This window comes from Oenanthe melanoleuca, unplaced genomic scaffold (assembly GCF_029582105.1).
Source record: "Oenanthe melanoleuca isolate GR-GAL-2019-014 unplaced genomic scaffold, OMel1.0 S019, whole genome shotgun sequence".
Lineage (NCBI taxonomy): Eukaryota > Metazoa > Chordata > Aves > Passeriformes > Muscicapidae > Oenanthe > Oenanthe melanoleuca.
Window position 1 is genome coordinate 46,290 of NW_026612668.1, and position 12,618 is coordinate 58,907.

The 12,618-nt window shown below is 39.4% G+C and overlaps 1 protein-coding gene across 1 annotated transcript in view; it reads right to left on the bottom strand.

Annotated features, from left to right (window-relative positions):
* Positions 1–11,236, bottom strand: part of LOC130266336 (serine/threonine-protein phosphatase with EF-hands 1-like) — a 30,185-nt gene extending 18,949 nt beyond the window's left edge. Inside the window, 5 exon segments of the mRNA XM_056515642.1 lie at positions 1,271–1,378; positions 3,758–3,771; positions 7,124–7,175; positions 7,972–8,096; positions 11,194–11,236. Of these exon segments, the coding sequence (XP_056371617.1) occupies positions 1,271–1,378; positions 3,758–3,771; positions 7,124–7,175; positions 7,972–8,096; positions 11,194–11,236 (342 nt within the window).
* Positions 11,237–12,618: the final 1,382 nt, after the last annotated feature.

The following is a 12,618-nucleotide window of genomic DNA, read 5'->3' on the forward strand; positions in this document are numbered from 1 at the left end:
ACAAACTCCAAAACACAAGCCAACAAAAAAATCCCCAAAGGCCATAAATGATATTTCAGCGAATTGCAAAAACAATGACAAGAAAACTCCAGTAAGGCCTGCCTTAGTAAGAGTTATCTTCCTGTTCAGTGAAGAAGTTATAACAATGCAACGTTGAAGCTTCTGGTCTTCTCTCATGTTTTTTATGAACTTTTGTCAGCTGGTGATTTTTAAAGTTTTAATTCCAACAGAGATCTGAGGAATTTTGGTAGGGGATAGATGAGCTACAGAATGACTTTTCAAGATTCATGTTTTTAAGCAAATAAAAGGCCAATTACCTATGACTGTTTCCTTAATAAAATGCCAGCCATAGTAAGAGAAGGGAGAGTGGACAGTAAGGTGAAGTCTGGGTTGGCTCATTTATCACGTGCTTTATATTTGGTACTTTTTGAAAATCAGCCTCCACAGAAAATTACTGGAGAAAAATATTCTTATTTAGTAAATTAAAAAGCATGATACACCCTTGCCCCTTTTACAGAGCATATTGTTAAGCAGAAATGATTACAAGTCCAAACAAAGCCGTGCCATTTAATGCCTCCCTGCTCCACCCTCATCTTGTGGGCAACAAAAGGACTTGCTCAGGAATACAGAGAATGAGAAACAGCCTCCTCTCTGCCTTGGAAGCTGCAGTCCAACCTGCAGAGATTTGTGCTATCACTCTGTTCTGCTACATTAGCAATGCTTTACAGTCACTCCACTGTTATGGCAGAGTCTTGCAGCCTGCAATGAGGTGATTGACCCTTACACCTCAATTCCTCTAAAAGAAAGAGGTGAGGGACAAAAGCAGAGAACCAAACAATGAACACTTTTAACCCATAAAAAGATGAAATTAGTTTCTATTTTAGCTTAGCATACCTTCCCCAGTCCTGCACTCTCACTGAGAACCCCTGCCTTGCAGCAGCTAAGGGTTCCCATTTCATTTCACTCATCCCTGCCTCCTCCCCAGTGTCAGACCTGGTGGTCATGCAGCAAAGTAGTGAATCAAATGTGGGTACTTTTCTGTATAAGAACTGTCTGCTTTTGATTTTATTGTGTTAGCAGATCAACTTCCCAAGGCAGCTTACCATGCACATTTATGATCATAATGGGATAGCAGTAAAAAGTAATGAGATGTAAAAGAAAGGTGAAATATCTCTTTGGGCACGAGTTTAGCCTTACATTGGATTATGGACCTACAACTTTACAGATGTAAAATAAGTTAAGAAAAGAAAACAAGCTAGTTGCAAATTACCTGTTCATTCCTGAAAGCATGAAGGAGAGCATTGGCATCTTCCACAGTAAGGGGGAATGAGAGTCGTGGTCCATGATAAGAGTCTGGAACATCAATCTTTTTTAAATTCTTTTAAACATAAGTCTTCGTCCACCACCTGAGAAGCACTAGGGCTGGTGAAATTTGAGAAACTGGAAGAAGATAGAAGGAAAACAAAATGTAGACATTGCATAAGTTCCCCATAGAGCTGTAACAGCCTGGCCAAAATTGTTTGAATCTTACTGCTTTAACTGCTGCAGTATTATAATGGCTGACTCCTGCCTCCTATAGTGGAAAAGCTCCAGGTTCCCCAGATTGTTTCTCAATACTAAAACCAACCAACCAATCAACCCTACAAAGTAAAAAAAAAAGACCAAACCAAGTTAAAAACAGGCAAAAACACTTTTCCAGCTTCTGGAAAAGAAGCTGTAGTCAGGGTGCAAAACATTTTGCACTGAAGTTGTAGAGCAGTCTGCTCACAGGTAACAAGAGCCATCACCTCGTACAAACTTCCTTCTCCTTCCCCCTTGATGGAAGGAGATACAAAAATCATGGCTGATCATTTAATGACCATCCGTTTTAAGTTCAATATTACACTTTTAATACCAGTTTTGAAGATTCACTTCTATTGTTTTTATTTTCTACTTAAAATTTTTAGGCTAAATATTAGCAGGTCACAGTGATTATTTTAAAAGTCACCAACAAAATTCTATTTATTCACAGTGGATTGCAAATCACTCCTTTCTGATGCAGCTAGGAAACAATGCCAGAATTTGGTCGGCTGCCATAAAACTGTTGGATGAAATAAAGTAAACAAAAAGAGTGGTGAAAATGGAGCATAGCTTCTAATTTTCCTGGAACATGAAGAAAGCAGGAACACTGCTAATTGCTTCAATCCATTCTTTTTCTTGATATACCCTTGAAATGTTACTGACTGATCAGCAGATTTCAGTGTTTTCTTCTTGCAGATTGTCTCGGTCATGTATTATTCTAAAAGAGAGAACTAGGCCCTAAATGAAAGTGTTCCAGCAGGTGCTGTTGCACAGTTGCTTTTGTGAGATGATTGTTGTAAATACTTTTTGCTGGGCTACAGTTAAGTTTTCTGTAACCCTGATTTCCTGCAACAGCAAATAAAAAAGTATTATTTACAGCTGTGCAGCTGTATTATTTGTTGCTGATTTACAGCTGACCTGTAGCTGTGACTCAAAACTCACAGTAGCCAAAACCAGCATGCAACCTCATAAATTATGAAATTCATAAAGGCCAACTTGTCTTGCAACTGGATATTAAAGAAATAAATAGATAAAAACATAATCTGCATTTTAAAAAGTCCCCTTTTACCATGAGCACTTCAGCTGTGAGCTGATTAGCACATTCAGTGCTAATGCAATGTTATACTCAGCCATTTAAATGGATTAAGGCATCAAGTAACAGCAAGGTGCTCAGGGTTGACCATTTTCACCAAGTGCAGTTTGATTTGCAGTCTTCCACTTCCACAGTTACAGCTTTGTCTGGATGGACACCAGAATGTCACCATCGACTGAAACTGCTGATTCTCATATAGTGATCAGCCAAGCACATTTGCACCAATTCTTGCTCCAGCTCTATCAGCAGGCCTCTGGGCAGTATCTCCCTCTGCACCCTACTTCCCAAGAAGTGGGTGCTTGCACAGCCAACTCCTCAGACCACCCAAATGCCTCATTTCTTGCCTGTTCTAACCAGCTGTCCTCATCTGACATGATTCTTCAGAGTCAGTGACCTTCTGAGCATTTCAAGCCAGGCAGACACCTGCCCATGCCTGCTCCTACTCCTGCCTTCCCCCTTCCAGCACGCAGTAGGCCATCCATCCATCCATCACTCTGCCTCTGAACATGAACTTGCCTTCCTCACAGACTCACTTCCATTTTGGCACATGCTCAGGCTGGGAAGCTCAATCCTTCCCTATAGGACATATTTCTGCAAAGTACACCCAATTTTCCACTTCTGGATGAGCTGTCAAAAGCCAGTCATGGTCATTACCCTTAGAGTGTGCTTACATCTCCTCAGGTGTCTTTCAGATGGATTTTAAGGCTTCTTCCTGCACAGCATGACAGTCCCATCTCTGAACAATCAGTAATGGATGACCTAATGCAGCCTGGGGAACACCATGCTGTCCAGCAAGTACCCCAGCTTACCACATGCCCCATGCAGGACTAATTCTGAAGGATTCAGCACCCCTCACATTTTGCTGTTCTACTTGAAGCTGTCATGGCTCTTTTAGTTCATGCTGAAAGAGAGGGATGAAAAGTCTTGGCATGCTGGGTTCAGGCACATGTGTCAAGACAGAATGAAATATCCTCTGCCAGCATCTGCACCTCTCCACTGACTAGAGGGAGCACAGGCAATGATTGGCTTTGTACTCTGACACCAGAGGTCTAGCCCACGCTCAGAGAGTTGAGCCTTCACTATTAACAAAACCCAAATAACTACCTTACAGCCATATTCTATATTAAACACAAACACCCAGAGCTTAGTGGAGTCAATTTGGTCAGAGAAAGCCCAAAGATCTGATTCTCCTGACAAGATCACTTTGTCTTTGGAGTTTTTCAAGACAAGTCAAGGCTGCCAAGGATTTACTGACTATCAGGGGAACAGGGAATCAGCTACTTCTGCAGCTCTGAAATCAGTTATCTGTTCTGCCACTACCTGTGTGCCTTCAGCCTGACCATTGGGGTATCTGAGAGTACCTCTGAATCCTGAGAAGTGCTCTTTCATAAGCCAGATTGACCCATAGCTCTCAGGTCAAAGCCAAATGGACACTGAGCCTACAAAGAGGAAGGAAGTTTCTAAAATGCTTCAAACATTTCTTACTTCACACCATTCCTGGTGCTACAAACTGCAAGCAGCTATAACTTATTCCCCACTGCAATAATCACTCTGTGCAAAACATCTTGGAAGGGTGTTAAAGCTGTAAGGGAGGCATCATGGGGAGTGAAACTGCAGAAAACAACACTTTTTTTTGTTCCTCTTTGAAGGAAGGCTCCAGGAGGTGCCCTGGTGACCTCGAGAGGAACAGGTTTAGATTCCCAGTCCCACCATTTTTCTCAGGATGTGTCTGCAGTCTTCTCACCCTCAATGTGCCCATAAAAGAGTGAGTAATTGGGTCATCTTTTGCTGGAAAGGCAGTTTCCAGCTTTCTCTGACCAGAGAACTTTCCATTGAAAGCTGAGAAGGTAGGAAGGTTTTTTTCAGGAAATGAGGGAGAAAAGTGTAAGGTAGAAAAGGGTCTTATTCTTATTTCTACAAACCGTTGCAAAATAGCCTTTAATAAGTAGCAGAACAAGACATTCAGCTATATAATATCCCAATCACAAATTACACTGACATCTTAAGGAGACTGAGAGGATGAAAAAACTTTAGGGTATAACAGATAAACAATCACATCAAAAGCATTACTTAATGTTAATGAGATGGCAGCTGCTTCTCTTTCATTGAAAAACAATCTGAAAAAAAAAAGATTAAAAGGAGGAAAGGAAGATTAATGATGGAGGCTGAGTAGTTTATAATATAAGGAAAACCACAGATCACAAAATGTTCAGGTAACTTTCTTATTACATACTGACAACAACAGGGAACCTATTCTTTGGTAGGAATATTATATACTGTCTTCTTGGACACAGCTTTTGAAACATATGCTATCACTTTAATTTAAGTGAGCACACACTGATGAAAAGAAAAAAAAAAAAAAACCAGAGAATTGGAATTGCAAGTTTTAGAAAATGCTTGAGAATAGCAAAGTCAATTTGAAGTCTCTCTGGCTTTTATGTTTACATTCGCTGTAGTTCACATCTTAAGATGGTGATTCAGCAGAAGTGGAAGCAGTTCCTTAAGAATCTCTATTCAGCACTGATTTTGCTTACATCAGTGGGGCTAGCATGAGTGCTGCAAAGGTCTCCTCCAGGGGCAAGCAATCAAGAGCTTAAAGCAAAGAACACATGCAGCCAGCATTTGTGGACAAAATAACCACAACCCAAAAAATACACATTTGATATACAATTCCTCAAAAAAAGAAATCTAAGTCAGCTCCTTTGCATAGGCAGCCCTGGCCATCTCTATTAAACATACACCAGAATTTTTCTGTTTTGTTTAGGGTTCTGGTATCTGCAACACATGGCACTAGAAGGGGGAATAAACCAAGACAAAAATAAAGCCTTTGGAGCAGTTATCAAGTCTTAACAACGTCAGTCCTAAAAGATGGAAGTTTTAAGCTAGCAAGACAAAGGGATGCTTTACCATAAACCATATACACTTTATCATTTGTTTCAGCCTTAACCTGAATTGCACATCTGCAACTCCTAATATCTACAAGACCAAGAAACAGGTCACCTGTGCAGTGGTGATGAGGGGCAGCCCACAGGACCCTCCATCTCCCTCCCTGTGCACAGGTGAGGCTCAGATCTCCAATTGCACACGAACAGCTTATGCATGTAGCAATGTGCTCTGCAATGTCCTGAGCAAGTCACCTGAGACACCTCACCTTTATTCCTTCTGCCAGTAGACGCAGTTAATAAAGGTGGATAAATCATATCTACAACAAGCAGCTGTAAAATTCCATTTTAATATTATCATAGAAATAGAGATTAACAATATTTTGCCAAATCTCAGACCTAGCACTACTGTTTTCTTTCCCATTCAGGTGTAAAAGTTGAACAGAGGTGCATTATCAGCATGAAGAAGTAGATGAAGTGAGCAGTATCTGATTTTCTTTAAGTTTGCTAATTCCTTCCCAGGAAGTTAAATGACTAAAGCAAATTTTTTTTCACTGAAAATGGCAGTAATCGGAAAAAAAATCAAAGGGAGGACTATTGTGTCATCTGCCTTGACTTTGGAGCAAGGCTCAAATGTAATTTATTTTTCTGCAGAGTACAGAAAGCATTAGGCACTCTAAAGTACTTAAGAGAGAAAAATTGCAATTTCTACCAGTTGTCATTAGAACATTGAATCACTTAAAGTTTTGATGGTGGTTTTATCCTGCTATTAAAGTATCTTGTGCAAATTTTAATTGGAATAACCCATGGCAAGACCAGATGAAAGAGAAAGAGCATTCTCTTGTAATGCAATAAGAAGGAGACAGCCTCATTTTTAACTCCACTGGGATTAGATCTATTCTAAATTCATTCAGGGAAGTCACATTTGTTTTCTGGACTTGGGAATCACTTTCAGTCTGTCCTTCTGTTGAGCTTGACCTCAAAAGTAAGCTGTGTCCAAGGATCTCAAAATACTTCAAAAATTAAAGGTTATTCCTTGAATAACTGAAGCTTAAATTAGATGATTCCTAAAGATTTATCTCCAGCACTTTAAATTTCTTTCTTTTTTTATCATTCATATGATACAGACATGTCGTACTGAAATACAGAATAAATTAAATAGTGGTCCAGAACTGACAGAATTAGTGGGTAGTGGGGGAGAAAGAGCAACCTCTTTGATTATACCTGCCTTAAACCAACTGAACACAATCTTTCTGAATACTCACATCTCATAGTTTAAGAAAACATGCACAGAAAGCTGTGAAAATTGGATTCTGTAGGAAGGGCAGTAACATATAAGAAAGTCTTCTGAGCACCTCTACATATTCTCATAAGGACAACAGGCACCTGTTCTGTCTGCTCTAACTCACTAAATAGATAGGGAGGAGTGTGAACACTTAGAGGATCAAATTCATATTACAGTATCTGGGAGATCAAACTTCAACCCCAGCATGTGCCATAGGTGGTAAATATCACATTGAAAATTAACTTTCCTCGCATTAAGTTTTTAAAATACAAATCTCCACATTACTTTTATTTTTATTGTTACCTGAATCAGGATGAGTACAATGGTCCAGCATGAATGTAAAAAAGTTGGATAGCTGAGTATGAAAAAGAAAAGAACAAACACACTGATCAGTTTAGGTGATCCAACAAGCATTAACATCTTTCTTACTCAATTTCTTGCAATTTCCCATTTAGGGGAATATAAGTCACTACTGTATATTCCCATAGTATCAGCCTGCAATAACGACACAATCTGTGTCCTACTACAAAAATAGCCCAGCTTCCTTTTTTTGCCATGAATTCACAGCTAATACTTCATGAATACATAAAATGTTTCAGGCTGTTTCAGTCCTGTTGATGTTTCTGAGTGTAATTCATCTCGCCCGCCACCCAGACTATTTGCCAAGACTTTCTTCATAGTCAATAGAAACAACTGCCACAATGCAGTGAACTGACTTTAGACACAGATGCTAGGATGAACACAAAGGTCTGTAAGTTCCAAATTTCCTATATTGACCCTAAAGGAAGACTGGGCTGACATGCTGAAACATTGAGTCCTCTGTTGGACATATATTGCCTCACAGACAGTTAAAATCACCCACAGTGATCTGTAAATGACCTGCAATCCCTGGCTAACAGAGCTGCTATACAGGAACCTATACCCCAGATATGTTGTGTGGGCAGAATGATGTCCTAATGCCTATGTAGTTACATTCATCTGTATGTCTGTGAATGAATATACAATTTAGTTCATGTGTCAGGCAGGGAAACAAGTTTTTTTATCATGACCCAGCTTTGTAGAAGAAATCACCACATACCCATTTTGTTAGTACAACCATAGTGCTGGGGATAACATAAGTGCTTGTATAGGAAGAATGGAAGATTACAAACCTGTAGTTGATCCTGTTCATCAGCATATTCGATTGACTGAAAGATACTGAGAGAATAGCGGCGCCTCATCTCCAGCCGCGCCATCGTAAAGCGGTACCACTTCTGGAGGATTGCAGCTCTAATGACTGTCAAAACAGAAAGCAGTGGAGTACACATGGATGCAGGGTAATCTACAATGAAAATATGCCTGCTGCCTTTGCAGAATTTTGCAATCAGATGACAAATTCAGTCCAATGTACACAGTCAGCAATAAAATGAAACCCAGTAAAAGTGACACTGAAAAAAATACAATATAGCTTTACTGTTTCTGTCCTCCAACACAGACCCCAAGCAAGCTGACTTGCTCAGGCCTTAGTAGTTAGTAACCTTCCCCATTTAATTGTCTTGAAGACAGTACCAGGTAAGAAGCCAGTCATGTTCAGCTGATGGGCACTATATGGCTTTTGGGAAGGTGAAGAAAGGAAGAACAGTTTGGCCTATCAACAGCATATTTCTTTATCAAGCTGCAGTAAAAAGCTTTGGTTTTGCAAGTTGTGACATGAACAATCATGCAATGACAGTATTTGAAACAGCCTCTACTACCAGAAAGTTTTTGCCTACAGAGCTGCATCTGTAAGCCAAATTCAGCAAAATTCAAATCCTAGGATAAAAATTTAACAAATGGGGTAGAATATGTTGCTTAAATAGACAAGCCAAAAGGCTATGAGGTATAGTTTTTGCAAGCTTGGTTAACAAAAGAACACTCACCCCAAAAAAATCAATGGAACATGCCAGAAGACAATTTTTGACTATGTGCTGAATATGCATTCTGTTCAGCACTTTAAGAAGTTGTATCTACTATGGTATCAGTCTGGAAAACTGCTGGAAACTTCACTGAAGGACAATCATCAAGACTGCAGCCTGGAGGAAAGAGCCTGCTGCCTACAGGCCTCATTCATGCCACAGAGAGACCACATTCCTTTAACTGCTCAGATAAAAGTCTGTTGAGCAGAGAAACATCTGGTGGCACAAAGAGGTCCTGGCATGGGCACTGTCCTGCACTGCAAAACAGTAAAGAAAAGCTCTGTACTACAGGGTTTACACCACTCAAATATTGTAACTGATCTCCAACACCAGGCATTTTTATACTGGGATGAGTGGGACCTGAGTGACAATTATTTTGTTCCTTACTGCATGCAGGTAAGGACAAATATTAATGGAAAAGTGATTCTATTAATAGAGTATAACATTAAGGAAACATTTTTATATATAAATGCTCACAGATGCCACAACAACATGTTACTTGCTTATTTACCATTAATGAGTATACAGTATAGTTAAAATGGTAAAATTTTCTAAAAAGCCTAAAAAGACCAAAATCCAGAAATACTTCCATCCTGTAGATATTGCAGCCATCCTAGAATAATCCTTCTGCCTGAAGGAAATGTGATCATTATATGACTAAGAGCATTCTTCAGACTCTACATAAACTCTGAGATCTCTCTTATTTTCTGTGCTTTCTGGAAGTCCCCACCACTACAGACCTGAAAGCCTGACATATTACAGCAAGGCTGCCACCAACATTTATGTTTAGAAGAGTACCTAAGGGGCAAAGCACAACCACCAGCACAGAAACGGATTTCCAGCATCAGAGTCATTAAACTTCCCATTAAAGCCCCCTGGGTTGCTTAATGGTCCTGAGCACTTAACATGGCACAGTTCCATTGCTATCACATAAGACAGATACATATCAATCACTGTGGTTAATGTTGCAAAACTAACAGAATGTATCCTGTCTTTTTTTTTTTTTTTTTTCTTTTTAATTGTACTTATTACAGCACTGTTATTCTCAGGACTGAATCAGAACATAATTTTCACACTAGGCTAAACTGCATCTCTAAAAGAAATTGTTATCAGTTGCAGAAGGTCTCTACACCAACAAGTATCTGTTAAATTCATGTTATTAATGCATTAGAGAAATGTACAGCCTCAGGCTGCAGATAGAATGATGGTTCAGCATCACTTGACTAGTGTTGAAGAGTAGAAACGAAACCATCCAGCAACTCCAGAAGACAAAACAGAGTTCATTAAGCATTCAAAATCCTAAGCCCCACATCAATGTGTGTTGATGGCTGTTGATCAAGAAAGAGTACAACTCCTCATGCTCGCTCCAACCTTTTACGTACTCAGAAATATTCCCAAGTGGCACATCCCCAAGGTCTTGCAAGGCCCATGTAGGCATAGCATGCAAACCCAAAGAGGAAGAGCTTCCTCCCAGTGACAGGTAGGTTTGGGACTCCAGATGATTCCATTCCACTTCCACTGCTATCATTCAGCACGGATGCTGCTTTGTAGTAGCATACACAAAGCTGAGGGCTGCTCTCAAACCAGTCAGCTGGGATCCCTGTAGCCATGACTAAGTGCTCCTGCTTCTTACTCACTAGCTTCCTGTGACTCATGTTCTGGCCAAAAAGAGCCTTCTTTTTCAACCATGGCTGTTCAGCATAATAATGTCCTAAGACTATGCACAGTACCATGTAACATGGCTCTCTGCTTACCAAAAAATTTGCTTTAATGAAAAATCTTGAAAGAAAACACAAAGGATCTGAACAAAAGTCTGAGTGAATCCTGGATCCCACCTGCTTGTGCAAAGACTTCTGAGTTCATACCAAGGTGGAGTATGATTAAAAGGGGGGTGATAATCCATTAGTTTAATTGAACATTTAACCAGGTCCTGTGGAGACTTTCAACTGATAGCCTCAGTAATTATCAGGGAGAATGTCAGGCCAGGCACTTGGTAGGCCAGAAAAGTGATTTTGAAGTCATTGTAATAGCTCTGCTTTATTACACTTGTTTCATAACTAGGGTCACACAACAGCAGGGAAATTGGGGTGGTTTGCCCAGGAACCCTGTAGTGTGAAAAGTCATAAAAGGTCCCACTCAATACCTTACCTCTGCCAGTGACAGAGCAAGTACAGACACCTCTGAAATTTAGCTTCTCTCCCAGATGCTGTGAATCTTTTACAACCCATTCTGTCAATGTTAGAGGTGGTCTAAAGATGCTTCCTGACCTCAGCCAGCATCTAAAAGCTAATCACAGTTTTAAAAAGAAAATAATTTTTCCTGAGCAAGTATTTTAACAACTGGTCTTGAGTGGGGGGTGGGGGGAACATTACCTTGCAATCCTCTTCTGGTGTCAGAGAGAGAACAACCACTTGCCCTGAAGACAAAGGCAACACTCACCATTCTCTGACCTTCTGTCAGCTACAGAACTGCTGCACCCCATGGTTCCAATGATGCTGCCCATCCGATTTAATTGCTGCTGATACGAAGCATGTTTCTCTCAGCTGTTAGCATTATACACATTTCCTGTGTTGTTCCTTCAGTAACGAGGGCTATACTCCTTTGGGCTCCTGGGCTCTTCCTAGTACTCCTAACAGGGATGAGTTTGGAAGGAAGGGACAGGGAGAAAAAAAAATGGTGCTTGACAACACAGAATCTGAAGTACCTTCAGCACATAAAAAATTATTGTTCAGCACATCCTACCTAAACTAGGGGCTTTTTTCCCACATCTGATTACTATTAACTTGCAGTCAAGAGAAATTAACTTAGACATTAATACAGTTTACTCCTTACATGTTAGCTTAATGTTAATGTGCAGCAGCAATTTCTTATATGAAGAATAGCTATTTAAAGCCTTACTACTAGAGACAAGGGACTTCAGAGACACATTACTCTTCATTCTTATGATTCAGAAATTTGAACTGCAGAATTTTAAAGATTTTAAATTAGATGTGATAGTACTGCTAAAAAAATCCCAACCCTTAATCCTCCTAACACTCCATTGATTTGAAAAGTTGCCTTACCACGCCATTTATCACTTTATCACTCAGTGTCACCAAATTTACCAGGACAGACAGTACCATAGACAAATCACTTCATTATCAGATTTCATTTAAATAGAATATCCAAATTTCTGTTGTATTTCTACCAAAAAAATAAAAAAAATCCAAGGAAAATATTTTGTTTCATTAAATGGATGAACAGAATACATTTTGAAGTGAAATCTTTTGGGTTTTTCTCCTGGCACTTGCTCAGCTCTTCACTAAATAGTATCGTTCACTAATGCAATACACTCTCTAATCAAAAAATTCAAAGGAATACAATTCTTCTGAGATACAAAATGGATCAATTTCTAAGCAACAAGAAATTCACTAATGCTCTTAGATACTGAATTTTGTTTTAGCTAAAGATTTCTTATATGATCACGCTGACCCCTCTCTCTCTGTCTCTGGGGATACATCTGACATCTAAATTATTTTATCTGTTGTTTTGTTTCATTGATATTCCTTTCCTTTTAACTCAAGTTATAAAACAAAGAAGAAATTAATCAGCAAAAAATGAATGCCTAGCTACTATTTCCTTTGGCTTTATTAGCAGAAATCAAAATAAAAGAAGAATACAAAAAAAATATAAATGCATAACTAGGTGATTTTTCAAGTGAAAGCACTTATAGTTGTGGGTCTGTATGCGCAGATTTCAATATTTACTATATATGATATTCTGTCCTGTCATGTTAGTATAACACAACTCTTTGTAGGTCTGGGGCTTTTTTTCAGGATCCCACAAAACAAGGGTATCCTACACTTGAGCTGGGTCTGACTCCTT